The sequence below is a fragment of the Symsagittifera roscoffensis genome, unplaced genomic scaffold, assembly GCF_963678635.1.
Source record: "Symsagittifera roscoffensis unplaced genomic scaffold, txSymRosc1.1 SCAFFOLD_340, whole genome shotgun sequence".
NCBI classification, from domain to species: Eukaryota; Metazoa; Xenacoelomorpha; order Acoela; family Convolutidae; genus Symsagittifera; species Symsagittifera roscoffensis.
In genome coordinates this window covers 22,413-39,658 of record NW_026970812.1, presented here as the reverse complement: position 1 = coordinate 39,658, position 17,246 = coordinate 22,413, and the positions used below count along the sequence as shown (strand labels likewise).

General features: G+C 35.0%; 2 protein-coding genes across 6 annotated transcripts; one reads left to right on the top strand and one right to left on the bottom strand.

The window, feature by feature from the left end:
- Positions 1-228: 228 nt before the first annotated feature.
- On the bottom strand, positions 229-9,304 carry LOC134855995 (gamma-aminobutyric acid receptor subunit beta-1-like; the record flags this gene model as incomplete). Its single annotated transcript, XM_063872365.1, has 5 exons — positions 9,271-9,304; positions 7,752-8,151; positions 5,918-6,051; positions 993-1,063; positions 229-461 (listed from the first exon to the last, which is right to left on the bottom strand). Coding segments are annotated over exons 2-5 (491 nt in total), but the record flags the coding sequence as incomplete, so codon positions are not given.
- LOC134855994 (gamma-aminobutyric acid receptor subunit alpha-5-like) lies at positions 8,672-16,881 on the top strand. 5 transcript variants are annotated; one of them, XM_063872361.1, is made up of 13 exons: positions 8,672-8,686; positions 9,702-9,815; positions 10,431-10,828; positions 10,907-11,175; positions 11,252-11,319; positions 11,511-11,651; positions 11,969-12,087; positions 13,437-13,519; positions 13,674-13,811; positions 14,297-14,449; positions 15,156-15,367; positions 15,922-16,083; positions 16,599-16,881. In XM_063872361.1, the coding sequence occupies exons 3-13, from the start codon at positions 10,773-10,775 to the stop codon at positions 16,746-16,748; spliced, it is 1,551 nt and encodes a 516-aa protein (XP_063728431.1). In that variant the 5' UTR covers positions 8,672-8,686; positions 9,702-9,815; positions 10,431-10,772; the 3' UTR covers positions 16,749-16,881. The 5 variants fall into 5 exon arrangements, with proteins under 5 accessions (XP_063728431.1, XP_063728433.1, XP_063728430.1 ...); XM_063872360.1 differs by lacking the exon at positions 8,672-8,686 and adding an exon at positions 9,165-9,185 and having other exon boundaries at positions 9,645-9,815; XM_063872363.1 differs by lacking the exons at positions 8,672-8,686; positions 9,702-9,815 and adding an exon at positions 8,864-8,892 and having other exon boundaries at positions 10,532-10,828.
- Positions 16,882-17,246: the final 365 nt, after the last annotated feature.

Genomic DNA, 17,246 nt, shown 5'->3' with positions numbered 1-17,246 from the left:
TCTATTGAGCCTAGCAGAGACTAGTTAAACACCCGGAGACTAGAAAGTATAAGAGTAAGATTAGGATCGGTATTAGACTAAGAAGTTGCACGAATCTATCCGGCGGAAAATAAGATAGCGTGACGAGCAGACGGTGTACCCTATCCGAAATTACTCTATGAGTTAACAACATCGGTCCTAACTCAAATTAAAGTGTATATAATTTGCTATAAAAAGCTGTGCTGTGACCTGAGTCCGAACACGACTGTCCCGTCCTTCATGATTCTGACCATCCTGTTCTTGACTGTGATGTCCTGTAAGTAACTGTCCTTGTCGTTCGTGAAGTAGGTGTCCGGCAGCCATAGTTTGTCCGTGATCCTCCCGTCCACTGGCATGACCTTGATGTCCTCTCCCAAGATGTGTTTGAAGGACAGTCGGTGGTCTTTCCAGTACTGTCGCAGGTAGATCGTCAACGTGAAGTCCTGCAAAATTAAATCAAACCACCATAAGCAAATATAAACCTTCTGAACTCTCAAACGATGATTAAGCACTGTTTCGGTCTTCTGGTTTTTGCCCCCTGATTTGGCCTGAAATTTCCCGGTGTGAGTCAGTGCCGGCCATACAATTACATAATTAGTCATCTTAACCATTCCTGGTGATAGTTGTATTCTCTGGTTCGGTGATAACTGAGATGTTCCTCAACATGATATCAGAGAAACTTATTTTCATCAAGAAAACAAAAAACAGGGTCATTAATGGCAGAGAAAATAATGAAAAACTGTATCTGGGCAATTTTAGCGTTTGCTTTTGGTCGGTTCGTAGGATCAAATATTCAAAAAAAAATTACTTCGCGCACGAAAAGTGAGCAATCTCATTGAAAAAAAAAGAATTTTTTTTCTAATATTTCAAGGGATTTTTTTTTGGTTCAGAAATTCTGCGTTAAATTCTTTTTATCATTTCTGGAAATTGTACACGATCTAATCCTAAGTAGTCGGTATTTAGGAATAACTTACCATGTTGACCTCTGATATTTCGTCTACACTGCCCACGACTAAGTCCACCTTCACCTCCACTGGTTTATTAGCTAAAAAAGATCGTCAACTATTATCACAAGAATCACAAGGCTCTATGCAAATAGCACAGGATATTCCTGAGTGTTCCGACTGCCTTTTAAGGTCTATGGAGCAGTAAGAGCATGAAAAAGTTAAATGTAATAAAACCAAATGAAAAAAAAAATCGAATCCCCCCACACGCCATATAAAGTACAAAGTAATAGATTTCACTCCTAATAGCATTTCAATCATTGCAAATCATTTTGGAATTATTTCCAAGACGGATTAAATTTCCGCTTACTCGTTAATAGTGCGAAATATGTCGCGCGTTATTTGTCCCAAATTGGCCAAAACCGCAATCTTTAAACTCCCATAACTTTACAAAAAATAATCACAGGTAAAAATATCTTTCAAATTCAAGCTCAGGACAAAAATACCTTTTGAATGAAATTTAAAAAAGCTCCGTCAACAAAAATTTAAAAAATTGAACAAAAAATAAAGATTTTTATTATAATAATTTCGTTTTGTTTTGGTGTGCTGAAGAATTTTCAAAACTGATTGCGCATATGTGCTCATTGCAACCCCCAATCATGATTATTGACATGATCTTCGCCCCAATCTTTGTGATCCCGAAGAGTTTTCCAGTCTCCATTTTCAAGGTGTTGCAGTTGCTGCTGACTTTCAGGTTGTCGGCCATACAATTGGGCAGGGGTTGAGGGCGGACGTTCTCCTCCTTCCTCAGGGATTCAACCCCCAGCCGACCCAAAGGGTCCCCCCTTTGGTATTATTTAAGAAATTCTTTTTTGGCTGACCGACTCTAAAATTTTTCTAAAGGGGTCTTAAGCTCCAATATAAACTAATTTTGAAGAAGAGCACGCGCCAAAAAAAGCAGCAGTGAGCACGAAAATGTCCAAAAACGCTTTGTTTGGCCTGTTTTTTTTTCAAAGTTTTGCCTGCGGTGCAGAAAATTTGGTCGAAACAGGGTCGTCTTTTTAGTGTTTTTGGAGAGCTAGGAAAATCAATTTTCTCAACCTGAATAATTTTTTCTTTTGAAAACCCGCTCTCACCTCGAGAAAACCCTAGATCCGCCCCTGGATAAATGTAACACTTCTTAAATCAAATATAATCACTAAAAAGGCGTTAATAGAATGCATTTATTCATCTCCCTCAAACTTTTTTTCTTGGTGCATGATTTTGCAAACAAGAAAAAGCCGAATATTAATTGGTTTGAACAAAAAGTGGCTAGCGGTGCAAATTGCATGCAACATTCCAAAAACATCGTTATTTTGAACTGCAACTAAAAATAAATAAACAAGCAGGTAGTACCAACGCCGCAACTATAAACTTCTATAAAAAATACAAATGTTCTACGACCTAATTGTAAGGTGTTTCAGATAAACTTAATCATAGTAAAGTTGACATTTTAACTGAGTATTTGAGCTATTGGATTTAAGTTGAGTATTTGAGTTATTAGAAGTTTGATTAATTGAGTTCAAAGAGAGTTGAAAAAACTCATATTTCTCAGAAATTTTGTTTGATTTAGCTTTTTGAAAACTGATCAATATCAGCTAGTAATCAATTAGTTGTCTTTCAACCACATTCTGTAATGTAAAAGCACCCAAATCAAAAAGTGTTTTTCCTGTCATCAACCATTTAAAAATCTACAGCAAGGATAGCCGGTTGCTGTATTTGTAGCACAGAATATTCCAAACATATTCTTTAAAAAACTACAAAATGCTGTGTAATATTTTTTCTTCAATTAAGTGTAGCTTTTGAGGGAAGTGCAAAAATGCATAGAAATTAAGCGAATTAAATAAAATCGGCAACATGTGTCTTCAAAGAATAAATGATAAACAAAAAACGAAAAAAACTTAATTGTAATTGTTTTTTTTTTTCAATTAGAATTTTGGCACGATCATTTTTCATTTAAAAAAAAAATATTGCCAAGAAAGCGTTACATAATTTTTCAAAAAAAATTCTTTGCATAAAATCAAGTTTTTGTAGCTTGAAAGCCAGAATAAAAACTGAATTTTTCTGTAATGAACGTTACTCAATCGTTTACTCGCGCGAAATTGAATTATAACTCAAAAAAATTTAACCAGTTTTCCTCTAAACTCAAACAACCTTTAATTTTTTTTCTAATTTTGGTTCAATTTACGACAGAAAGCGCTTTAATTTGAATTATCATTTGACCCATTCCGATGATTAATCGTGATGTCTGATTTTGCGTGAACAAAAAAAAATAAAACACACACGAAAACAAAGTACCTCCTGATTTCAGTGTTTGGAACAAAATTATGTTTGCCAATGGCTTACAGAACATTGCCTTTCTTTTTCAATTCTCGCTGTTTTTCTAAGCGACTTTATAAGCTTAGGAGCTCATTTTTTTTTAAATTACATCAAAATTTCTCATCTCAAGATGGCAAGGAAAAATTTTTGCAATCACATTTTACCTTGCGACCTTAAAATAACACTTGAACGAATATTTTCATTTTTTTCTTTCTTTTTTCAATACTTCCGATTGATTTTATTGCTAAAAAAAGGCGACAAATTAGGTTACAAAATAGGAGCTTGAGAGGCGATTAATAGAATTTCATTTACAGGTCAGCCCCTAAATTTAAATTCTTATCAACCGAAAAACTCTTTGCTCTCTTCAAGAATCGTCAGATTTAAAAGAAACGTAAGGATTCAAGTGTAACTTGAAATTCAAGTCCACTCACTTTCACTTGGTTTCACTAATCATTCCAAAAAGTATTGAGAAAATGCCGCAACCAAAGTTTTTTCGAAGTTGTCCAAAAAGTTTAATAATTTACTTGTTCTTATTGTTCAATTTTCATTTGTATTATGTATAATTTGAACAATTTTGCACAGCAACTACTTGTCCATGGGCATTTGAAGTTCAATTGTACTTGCGAGTCCAAGTGTCTTAGAACCCAGGGTATTATACTTATTTTTGCTGTTTTATCTGCCAAATTTTTTTGCGGCTTCACTTGGCATCTTCATAGCACAAATAACCTACTAGAGCATAGGTCACCTGAAAATAATTGATTTGAAAATTTTAAGTTTATATAAAAAAAGATTGCAAAGATGACTCTATTTCATTCATTTCGTCACTAATTTTTCCAAGCTTGTTCCTTCACGCACAAAAAAAACAAATCATGATGCTTTTAAAATACTTTGATAAAAGTTTTTTTATTTGGTCAGAAACTTTTTTTTGTTGTTATCCAGACATAATTTGGTATCTAATACAAATAATTGAAAAACTTCAATGAAATTTTTTAAACGAGCGATTTTCTTCTTTCAAAACAACTTTGCAGACAAAAATTAACAAAGCACAAAGCGTGTCGTATCAAGATGAAGCTTTGAATATTTTGATTGCGCTTTACTGTCTATGGAATAGTTTTGGGGATTGATATAAACTTCACATGGAAAATATAAACAAAACTGAAATTATTCTCGAGAGTTTTTAGTGTCATCACCCTTGCGATGCTCAAGTACAACCTGCATATTACATAAGCCGCTGCTTATGCAGGGGATCGTTTTTGCTTTATTGGAGGTACATGCATTTTCTGGGAACAGTGATTTTTTTCTTCCCAAAAAGTTACGGCTTATTTTCAGCTTATTGGATGTCGGCCTTAAAAAGTATTACCACAAACTTAGACTCAACTTACCGAACTTTCTTCTAAAAAAAAAGATCAGACTTTTTCGAATTCAAAAAAGTTTTCATCAATTTTGATTTGCTCAAAAGTTTAGATTAGGAATTTTGACTTTTTCGTCTAATTTGAAGCGAGAAAAGCAAGCTAGCAGGCATATTTATGCAGTGAAAATTACAATAGCTTATTTATTTTTAACTTAAGTCAAAAAAATTTAGTTTTAGTTAGTATCTGGAGTTTTAGTGACACTTTGAGGAACAAAAACGTCAAAAAAATTCTATCAAAAAATTTGAAAAACTTTGGAATTTTTTTAATATATTTTGTTTTGTTTTTTACTGTCTTTTTTATCTTTAAGAACTGTTGTCCGATTTATTTTTTTTTACTATGACCGCAGATCAAGCATAAACTCTTGTTTTTTGTTCAGTTATTTTTATCACACCACGCAGAAAAAACGACACTTATTATTAGAAAAAAAAACAACTAACCCACTATTCTTGTTAAGTTTTTCGAATTTCAAAAAAAACTTTGTATCTTTTCAAGTTTTATTAGGCCGCTTTGCTTGGTTTAACAGGCATCTAACAGATTTTTCCTGCACAATTACCGATCATCATATGCTGTTTTCATGATAGCAATCGTGTTTTGCGATTGGTTTTTGTTGATTGAGTTTTTTGAGACGTATGAAAATTTTGGGTGGTTTCTTGCAATTATCAATTGTTTTTTGACTGGTTACTTTCGACTACCTCGTAATTCTCTTTTGTATAGCAACACAAGTGATGCGAAGCCCTGCTTTTCCTCTGTTTTTGAAACTTTCACCCCCCAACACGCTATATAAAGAACAAAGACGTGCAATCTTTTTTCAAATAGCCTGCCTCAATTCAACCTGAAATAGCTTGTGATCCAGATTTTTTGCCGCTTACGCTATCTAGAACGAGCCAAACTGGCTATTTTAGGTTTAATTTACAGGACTTTAAATTTAATTTGATATTAAAGCCCGTTCAGTCGTAATTGTAGATTAGGTTATTATGATTATCTAATTCGAAGCACAATTTGAAATCATCGCTCACAAAAAAAAACGAAAAAATCTCAAAAGTGCTAACTATATAATTTTTATCAGTTTTGGTTAATTTTTGCATTGACTATCGTGGTCAGAGCGTTCTGTGCCACTTATTCAGCGACTGGTTACCATAAAGTTATTAATGATTTATTTGTGTATAATAAAGAGTTTGTTCGTACGGTTTCCGAAGTTGGGTCTTAGTCTGGGGTCGTATCCTTCCAGTATCATCTGGGTAAGGTTCCAGGGGATGGGAGTCCTCTGAATCACATTGCGTCTGGCCTTCACAGTTTCCACAGCATCGCACAAGACAAGACTGAAAACATTTGAACAGTTTTGTAAATTAAATTTTCAATTGACTAAAAACATGGATTTGCATGTTTTCAGATTTTTTTTCACTTAATTTAAAACAGTGATTTGCAATTTGTTTATGAATATCCTTTTTGGGCGCCAGCATGCAAACAAGCTTCTGAGAGTAGCAGATCAAAAAATGTTCTAGCCATAGTTTCACCTGTTCGCCTCTAGTTTCCGAAAACTTTTTTCCCGTCGTTGATCTTTTATGTGACCGACTTGAGCACAGCTGGCCAGGACGGAAAACTCCAATTTCTCGATTGAAAAACAGAAAAGCGTTTCAATAATTCTGCTCAAAGAACTTGGATACGCGCTAAAGGTGGCAAGCGACTGTGAAATAACTAAATCTTCGACTCTATTTTGAAAGGTCGGAGGATCGAGGCCGCTTCTTGATTTGGGCTAGAAAATTTTACCCAGCACTAAAATTTTACAAAAAATGCATGATTTTTAACCAGGGGCACAACAACGTTTTTCCCAAAGCTTGTGTGTGGGCGATTTCCCTGGTGGAAAAAAACGTAATTTTAGAAAATTATACGGAATAACGGAGTAGTTCACACAACACAAACCCTTAAGCAAAAGCTTAAGCAAAATTTAATGAACCTCGTTTTACAAAGTTCATAGTCCAAATCGGGCTTTTTTGTACCAACCGCTAAGAATGGGTAGAGTTTTTCTCTTCGGGTGTGTTTAACCTGTTTTTGTTCCGACCAAAAAAACCGCTTTAAAAAAATTGAATTTTTTCCGTTTTTTCATTATTATGATTTTTTTTCCAATATTCACTCTAATTTCCTTGAATAAAGGGCAGACCTTAAGTAGGAGCGCAATGCGCCTTCCGTCTATCCATTCCAATTTCTTGTACTGATTTGAATGGTTCGATATCAATTGTTTGTAACTAGTTGGAAATAAATTGATGATTGTTGTTTGTTACATTATTTTTTGAGAAACAAATTCTTCTTCTTCTTCTTCCATTGAAAAGGGAGAAGAGCTTTTTCTTCGGATGTGTTTACAAGTTTTTTTTCTTTTTGTTTGTTTCTCACTCAAAATCACGTATCACAAAAAATAATCGGAATGTATCGAGTAATATACCATCGTAATGGCCTTTCAATGATCTAAAAAAAGTTTGTCATCGTAACGTATTATTGCAAAGTTTCTTCAGTCGTGAGAAAGTTTTCTCAGTTTCGAGAAAAACTAATTTGAAATTTTTGTTTTTTGGTTTTTATCCTGTGAAAACTTAGTTTTACTCCTGTCAAAATTGTGTTGGAAGTCATTTTAATGCTGTTTTGGAAATACCATTATTCAAATAAAAAATTGACTTTCATCGGTCAGTTGTTTAGTTGGGCGTCGAAAAATCTACAAAACTGTTCAAATTAGTTAATCAGATGAGCTCGACATTTTCAAAAGAATCTAATTGTTCATTTGTTCATTAGTCCCATCCCCAATCGTGAAAATTTTGGTCAAATTATTGTTTCAGAAACCAAGAACTGTTTTCAGGAACTTAAAATTCTAGTTCCTCCTAATTGTTTCATATTTTGTGGCTTTATGTATAATTACTGAAAATTAAGAGTATGTCGAAAGATGTCTATGCTAAAAGTGACATCACATCCGCTTTTTAAGACCAAAGTTACATTCCAAAGTAAATATAGGCTTCACAAATTAATAATTTTTTACCTTCTCACTGAAGTGTAAACCAGAATCAGCAACCGAAGATTCAAACAACTCATTGTAAAAAAAAATGTAATTCCAAATTAAACTATATTCATCATTTGGGTAAATTGAGAAATAATAAACGGATATTGAGCTATTATTGAAAAAAAGTAACTGATCGAATAAATTAATCAAATTTTATAAGTAATTTCAAAACTGGCAGAGAATTTGAGAATTCACCACCAAGGGATAGATCAATTGGGAAAATAATGCTGGTAGTTTAGAGACCAGTTCAAGTTAGTTTTCTGTTTTTTTTTTGAGTAACTTAAATATCGTAGCTAAAAACACACTTGTAATGAAATTTAGTTAAAATTGCAATTTCAAAGGAAACAAAAAGAAGTCGATATGATGAATTTGAAGACAGCTTTAAAAAATGAAAACAAAAAGTGACATTTTCAGTGTAAATCAATCATTGCGACTTATTAAGTTTTTTTTTTGTTTTTTTATGCTTCACAAGTGCAGATACCTGTATATAGTATTTTAAACAAAATATTCCTCTCATTCATTCAATAATTCAGAATTAGATTTAGTAAATTGAGCAAAAAATCACGTCTCAGTTTTTGGATGTCGTTACAATAATTGCAACGACGGGTGTTTTTAGCAGAAAAAAAATAGCGGTTCAGTTTTTTATCCCCCATTTAGATAGACCATGGGGACAAATGGGTATGATTGTGATGGAAAAAAAAACACGATCTCGGCAAGCAAAGGCGAGCGATGTACTGGAATATTTCATTATTACTTTTTTTATTAACCAACCAGAGAATTCCGTCCGCACTTAACCCAGAGAAGGGATCTTGATTGGTCACAACGGGGCAAGGGCTCATTTAGCCGACAGAAAAAAACTGAAAATTATTATCGATTATTGCTGGCATAATCTTCAATCAATTAAATAATCACTCGTAAATTGCAATCTTTTTGACTTTTTAGTTTTTAAATATAACTTTCTATTTAAGATAATTTTTTTAATTTTTTTTTTACTTTTCGGTTGATTGAAACGCAGTTGACCACGATGAGTTAATTAAATAACGGGTTATTATATTACTATTCCCGCTCGCTATAAGTTTCCGTAAGTTAACGCGAGGAACGGTTGAGATGTTGCTTATGGGTAGGTGCGATGGGGGGGGGGGCATATTATGTAAAGGATATTCGACTGCAACATTACGCTTGAGTCTAGCAGGAGATAAAATAATTCAAAAGTTAATCGAGGAAAAATTATTTTGCTCCGATTTATATTTTAGTTCCGACTATTTTGCATGAGTGCTCTACAATTTTTGCGCCATTTTTTGCCTTTTTTTAAACAAATAAACGTAGTCAACAATTGATATAACTTTAGTTAACAATTTGAAAAATATTCTGTTCAGCTACATTTAACTTGTTCCGGAGTTTTGGCAAAAAAGGGTATGAAATTTAGAAATTTCTGTAGTTTTGCAAAGGAACAATTTGCACTGAAATTCAACTAATTCCGCAGGTTGTTTTCTGATACCTCAATTCTCAATTTCTTAATTCGCTATTTGGACAGGTTATAAATTAATAATGAGGTTCGAATAGAAAATAATTAAAAACCCGGGACTCCCAAAATTGGATAGAATTGCCTATGGAAAAAAAAGCACCTCGTTCTCCTAGAACGTATAGACTGGTATGCACTGAAAAATATCATTGACTACTAAATAAAATATCTTTCTTGTAATACTGTTTTACTAAAAGATATAGCCCATAAAAACTGACCCAACGTAAGAAAACCTTTAAGCCTCCTGATCAAAAAAATACCAGAGCTTTTTTTTCTTAATTAATAATTTATAAATATGATTTCACGCGGCGGCACACGCAAAACCTCCTTATTACGTAACAAGTTTATAGAAATTGCATAATGGTTGATGGCGAAATGATCGAATAGGAAGTCAAAGGGTGTTTCAGAGCCTGATTACAAAACTGTCGATGGAATTTTTCTTCTCTATGGAATGATAAAAGTCGATTCCTCTTAAGTCTACTTGTGCTTTTACTCTCCCTAATTACCCTTAACTCCTTCCTGTGCCCTGATTGCTCTTTAAACCCTCCTCGGGCCGTTTTACCTGTTGAGATCCCAGAAGATGAACAAATTGCCTCCCCGCGGGTATCGACACATATTTACAGAAAATGAATAAAGCTGAAAACAGTTTCTTGATTGACCAAATACACCGGTAAAAAATAATCTGAGTTATAATTAGTGTAACCACTAGATAATTAGCTCCGCCCATTTATCTAACAAATCTTTTCAAGCAAACAAGCGTAGATTTTTTCATTTTTTTTTTCAAATTCCCAAAATAAAAAATAGAAAACGGAGGAAGAGCATTGAGCAGAATGGTTCAACAGCCGAATGCTTCCAGAGCAGAAATCTAAAGCGAAACTATCAGAATGAGAACTATTATAGTGAATGCACTAGCGTTTTTAGTTCTGCTTGTAGACGCGTTCTGCTCTTGGACCATTCGTCTCTTGGAATTTTTGTCTCTTCGGCCTCCAAAAATCGGTCAAACGATGACTTCAAATTTGAAGTTGATTAAGTATCGCTGCCATACACGCAAAAGACTTTTTGTCCATTTGAAAAGTAAAAAAAATATGAAGCAGGAGAGGAGAGCGTGAAATCTCATTATTAGGAGGGGTTAATAGTGCATGAAACTTGAATACAATGGCCAAATTAGCCCCAGATCCCTTGACACCAAATTTCCCTGCTTCTCGGCCCCTCTGAGCCCAAAATTACCCACCCGTAGGCCTGGAGGCCAAATTACCCAATCTTGCCAAAATCAGACGATTGAGCGACTTCATTATGCATTCCAATTTTAATTTAATCACTGCGAAACCCTCCTTTTGACTTGATGCTAATAAATGCAAATTGCTTTTGACTTCACATTTCCATTCCAATTTTCACCCCCATCGAAGTTTTGGAAGCTGACCAAATTACATACCCAAATTTAACCAGTCACTTTCGGGTTTTCTTACAAGATCTCAAAAATGACGAAAAGATTTTTATGCTTTAATCTGCAGTTCGCCATTATCGCAAGTTTACTGTGAGTTAAGTTTTCATTCAATTTCAAAGTTTTTGACTGGAAATCGTGAAAAATTTTCAAAGTATTTGCTTATTTTAGATTCTGCCAAGTGAGCTCAAAGTCCAAAATGTACCCACAAGTAGACAAAGTGACGATGTCGCTGAACAGAGTGATGGAAGAAGGCATGCAGAAAGTGCAAAATAGCCGAAAAGAAGATCCCGAAAGAGAGAAAAGGTCTGCAGAATTGGATGAAACTGACGACCAAGAGGCGGAAAACATCAAATCCAATTTGAAGACCAAATTAGTCACTTCACTTTTGGATTCGATTCTGGATAACTACGATATGTATATCAGACCCGGTTTTGGCGGTGAGTTTTTAAAATGTCGATTTAAGTTTTTTTTGGAGAAATTCTAGCTGAAAGTTATGTTTTTCTATATGTTTAGAATCCCCGCTGCCTGTGCAATCCAACATGGTCATTTTGAGCATGGGACCTTTCTCTGACTTTGAAGCGGTAATACATAATATCTTTTCTATTAGTCTTGTAAAAAAAATAAGCGATTATGAGTTAGGATGGAAGCGCTACTCTTTCTGACATGTGTTTAAGAGCAATAGGAGTTCGAGGCCCAGCATAATCAGTCTTCGAGACTAATTGTCGTTTTAATTTTCTGACCGCGAGCGTGCTAATTCATTTTGCTTCTTCAGGAGTTTACGTTCCAGTGTTTCTTCCGGCACTTCTGGACTGACAAGCGACTGGCCTTCCAGAACCACTCCTTGTTCGAGACATACAAGACAGACCCGAATGAAGTGTCCGAACTCATCCTAAACAGCATCATGTTGGAAAAGGTATGAAAAACCAACAGTTTTGTAGAGTGTTCAAGCTCCTTCTTGCTTCGAAAATTTCGAGTAGTGGCAAGAACAAATTGTGTAGCCTTTAACGTCTACCGTGATATTAGTTGTTCACCAAAAAGTTCGTGTGGCGTCGATTGTATTATTATATTTAAGCACTGTATGTAGAGATTTGGCTTGAAAAAAATGAAAAAATTTTCATTGGCGAGAGTTCGAAACAGTTTGAGCTGTCCAGAAACATAATAGTAGCTAAATCAAACACACAAAGAAAAAATTATTCACTTTTTTCAGCAAAAGATTAGTCACATTTCTAGGTATGGAAGCCAGACACTTTCTTCCGAGGCAACGGACTCAACTCACACATCCATGACATCACCAGACCCAACCAGCTATTCAGACTGAGAAACAACGGATACATCATATTCAGCACCAGGTCAGTTACATGTGAAGGAACTCGGATGGAGATTATGATGTACCTTTGTAAACCGAAAGAAATTTCCTTACAATAATTATGTATTATCAAGGGATATGCTTTACTGTTTATTTAAAATTCCTCAAAACTAGATCAATCTTAGTCGCCAAACGATGGCAGATCAATTACGCAGATCATCTACCCAATATACAAGACTCTAAAACATTTTTAAAATCAGTTCAAATTTTACAGTCATTGGGTGATCTTATTTCCCGCACTAACAAACTTGAGATTGAAAACAATTTAAATCGATTTTGATTTAGATAATATACTCGGTAAAAATCAATTTAAATTAGCCCATGTAGATATGTAAATCGATTTAAATAGGACTTAAACGGATTGTACCACAAAAAAATTGATTTTATTGCCTAGAAATTCAATTTATATCGATTTCAATGGATTTTGGCAAGGAAGAGAAATGCAACAAAATCTCAAACAAATTTGATTTAATTTAACTATTCCTTTTATATTGAAACCAGAGCAAATTTTGTGCTCACGAAAGATCTCTATCAGCGCTTTAGAGAGCAAGAGTCAGTTGAGAAGAGCTTTTACCGCAAACCATTGAATTCATAGCCCTTTTGCTTCAAATGTAATTTCTTCAAATGTTATTTTTATTATCAACGTTCTAGACGCAATTGACATAAAATTGAAATCTCATTTTAAAATAATCATTTTTGGTGCAGAAAAGTTACATATTACTTTTGTTCGTAATTCGTTTTCAGGTAAAATTTAAAAGGAAAAATCAATTGAAAAAATACAATATCAAGTTTTTTGATGACCAAGTTTTTTTGGTCATAATTACCACCAAAAACAATTTGAAAAATATGTCTTTGCATCGAGTAAAAATGGTAATGAGTTTTTCCTTTTTTAGATTAGTTCTTCTTGCTGGTAATTCCAGAATGAACTTTAAGACTGACTTTCAAATCCTGTAGTTTTTCAAAAATTTGGAAAGTATTTTGAAATTTCTTGCCTCATTATTCAATTCAGTTTTCTTTTACTGACTAAAAAAACAACAAAATTACGAAAGCATCAAATTTAATGCTCAAGGAAATAAAAAGTTCTACTTTTTTCTAGTTTTCTTCAGTTTGATGTCAATCCAATTTGAAAAAAGTGCAGTTTTGAATATAATTGTTGCTTTTTTAGATTTCTACTTGATCAATTGACAAATCAATCAATTTCAAACCAAAGCCGGATCTCATTTATTTTCAAAAATAGTTTTTCAAAAGACAAAAAGAGTTTAAGGGTAAGAGATCAGAAAATTGAGATTTTCCTATCTTTTTTCCATTGGATTTTGCAGTGGGCCTTTTTAGACTGACTGTGAGTGCCAAGTGTCCGATGGATTTCTCCAGATACCCAATGGACTCCCAGAGCTGTCTGGTCGAATTCGGGAGCTGTGAGTAGCCATGTTCGGTTGTTTTTCTTACTATAGTCCCTTATACAAAAAAACTGGCGTGGTGGTGCTATAAATTGAAGCCACGTCTCGCTTCGAACTAATTGATGATGATGATGTAATAATTGGTTATGATGATGATGATAATGTAATGTAGTCGGCTACCACGAGGAGGAGATGCAGTACACGTGGACAGACCAGCAGACCCCCATCACAATCCTGGGAGAGAGCAAGATGTCCCAGTTCAACTTCCTCGGCTTCCAGGAGATCAGCAGGCGCGCCTCGTTCGCATCAGGTATGTCCGCCACACCGGTAAAATCATTGACAAAAACGCCAGTACTTCTCAATTCCGTTACTCCTGGGCCGAGGTTGCGTTTTTATGGCCAGACGGTTGCGACCAATTTTGGGTTTTTACAGACGGTTCCCCTCCAAAATCGGGTATTTTCAGACCGTTGGGGCCGAAATTGGGTATTTTCAGGCCGCCGCGACCAAAACTTACTATTATGAATATTGACGAAAGTTGAACCTTAATCATTGTGATATGAAGTCCTCAAAAACCAAAAAATTTTGCCTTAATTCGAGTGAACAGAAAAAATAACATCATCATTCATTTCCGCACTAAATTGAACCAAAATTAACTTAACATTCACCTCGCCTAAAATGTTTTAGGTTGAAGAATGCTAACTTCACCCGAAATGAGTTTCGCCGAGCTCATAAGCAATTTTCAAACTATCAGTTGTGCATTATTTTTTAAACAAGTTGAGGTGTTTATCAATTTAGGAAACTACTCAATCCTGGCTGTGAACTTCCAGTTCAAGCGCAACATCGGCTACTTCGTCATGCAGACATACATGCCCTGCATGATGATTGTTGTGTTGTCCTGGGTCGCATTCTGGATCAACAGAGAAGCAGCACCCGCCCGCATCTCACTGGGTAATTAGCAGTTAGTAACTGGTTAATTGGGTAATTAGTAAAAAAAAAACGTCCGTCAAATTACCAGTATTGTTATCTGTGTACTCCTGGAATCATTTTTTTACAGCCTAATCCGTTAAGCAGACTATCTTGATTTTTTATTCGATCAGAGAGTTTTCTCAAAAAGCACTGTTTTTTTTCGAACAGTGAATTATTTAAAATCATAAAAGTTTTCCATTGCCTTTTTTATATCTAAACTCCAAAGATGCCCGAAAATTTAAAAACTCACTGCAAAGAAAATAAAAAAAACTGTTTGATTAACAACGATTCATCAGAGACCTCAAAACGTATTAAAAGGTCACATGACGAGCTCACAGACTACAGTTTTGATGCTTTTAAATGCTATTAAACCAAGAATTATTATTAAAATTGTAATAATAGCTACAATGTCATTAAATCTGAAAACGAATTTTTATTATCAGGAGCTGGCCGATCTAGGATTGTCTCGAGGGGGGGGGGGATATTTTCCTCCGTCAAAATTATTATATATAATAAATATTGGCCCCGAAGGCGCCTTTAGAAAATTTTTAGGGTCCGTCACCAAATATGGATATCTCAAAATAGTACAAAGGGGGGACCCTTTGGGTCGGCAGGGGTCGAATCCCTAAGAGGACGGGCGTCCCCCCCTAAGTCCGCCCCTGATTATTATTTTAATTTTAATTCTCAGGTATTACAACTGTGCTGACGATGACGACCTTCGCAATCAGCAGTCGACAGCAGATCCCCAAAGTGTCCTACCCCTCTGCGATGGACTGGTTCGTCCTCATGTGCTACCTGTTCGTGTTCCTCGCTCTAGTGGAGTACGCAGCTGTCAACTACTTCACCAAGAGGGGGGAGGCTGGGAAGAAGCCGCCTCCCAAGAAACAGCCAGCGGCCAAGGTGAATTAACTCTCATTTCTGGTGCTACTTGTTTCTGTCCGTTTTTTGCATAAAATTTCAACATCTTAGATCACAAATAAATTTGGTTCGCGAACCATCTACCAACCCGTTATAAAATTCGGTCTTTGGCCAGTTCACTTACTGCTTACCCTTTCTTAAATTGCCGCTTTTTTACCACTGGTCTGGATTTGGTTTTGAACTTATAGAAACGACTGAAATCTCTGCTTGTTTATTCGACCATAAGAAAAAATGTCTGGGGTGGATCTAGGATTTTCTAAATGCGTGTGAGGCCGTTTTCCCCTGAATCGACCAAACTGATTTTTGAAACTTTTTGACCCAAAAATTTTAGTTTCGATCGGAAAAAATGGACGTATAATAGTACTACAGGTAAGACTAAAAGGAGGTGATTGATTCCGTGAATATATATGAACTTTGGTATTTTGGCGTTGAATTTTGCCAACCAGCTTTCAAAAATTGTTTCCTAGAATTTTTTTTGCGTTGAATTTTGCCAACCAGCTTTCAAAAATTGTTTCCAAAGAACAATTTTTTTTCAGACATCAACTGACGCTGCGAAAGACAATACTGACGAGAAATCCGCTGGCAGTTCGGACGAGCCTCCATTCGCTTCGATGAACTCTCTGGTGGTTAAACTGCTAGTCTGCATCACTGGATCGAGACAGTACCGCAAGTGGAAGATAGAACACATCACCACCCAGGTGATCGGTGATCGGTTACAATACGTGGCTTCTAAAAAAAGAGTCAAACTTCTTTTTTTTTCTATTTTGTAAAAGGGTTTTAATTTCGGCTTGTTCATTTTTTTTTCAACGTAGTTGTATAATGGTTCTTTTTTCTGAGCTGTTAATTTTTTTTTCAGCTGGTATTAAACTTTTATTTCAACTTGCGTTATACTTTTTCTGAAGTCGCATATAGAAAGATTCGCACAAAAAAAACTACTAATCTGCAGTTTTTAAAAAAATTTGAAAAAATGATTTAAAAAAATAAAACAGCTCAAAAAACCATTTTGAAAAATCAAAATTAACTGACAGATATTGAAGTTACTTTTTTGTATTACTGTACCCCAGAGTACCCCAGATACATATGAAATTGGATTTTTAAAATATACACTAACAACACAATCATTAATTTTACGTGTATACCTTTACCATTTGAGCCAATATATGCATATATTCTTGTACCACTTATTGTAACACTTCACCTCTCCTATCTCCAGTACAACAGTGTGAGTCAGATAGACGAAATCTGTCGGGTGGGGTTCCCTCTGGGCTTCTGCATCTTCAACGCCATGTACTGGTCCATCTACATGGGGGCGGATGACGCTCTCATGGACCGAATGCAACCTGTGCTCGGAAACTATGTCTAGTTTAACTACGACGACACTATGACCCTATGAAGATACTATGAACCTATGAACCTACAGAAACTATAAAGATAAAAAGATACTAGCGCGGTGTCTTAATATTACTTGGCTCTTTTCCCACCTCCCCATCCTACCTGCGAATTTGTATAATTTTTTTCTTTAAAGTGTCAGATTGGTACAAAAATTGTCATGCAGACTAATTAGGCCATGACAAACTCATTTGGTCTATCTTCAAACTTAACCTTGAAAAATTGCTTCATTGTTTCATAAATTCATAATTATGTGAGGAGGGAGAGGGTGGGAGTTCGAAAGAGCCCACTACGCATAAGGTTAACTGTTTCTTGTGTGCTAATACATTTACTTTTTGAGTATTTTTCCAATCCAGCTCTGATTTGAAATACTTGATTTAATAACTCGAGCATAAAAAATAGCTAAACAGCGAAAAAACATATGTAAAGAGATCATACTCTTCAACATATTTTTATGTATGAGACATCTAAT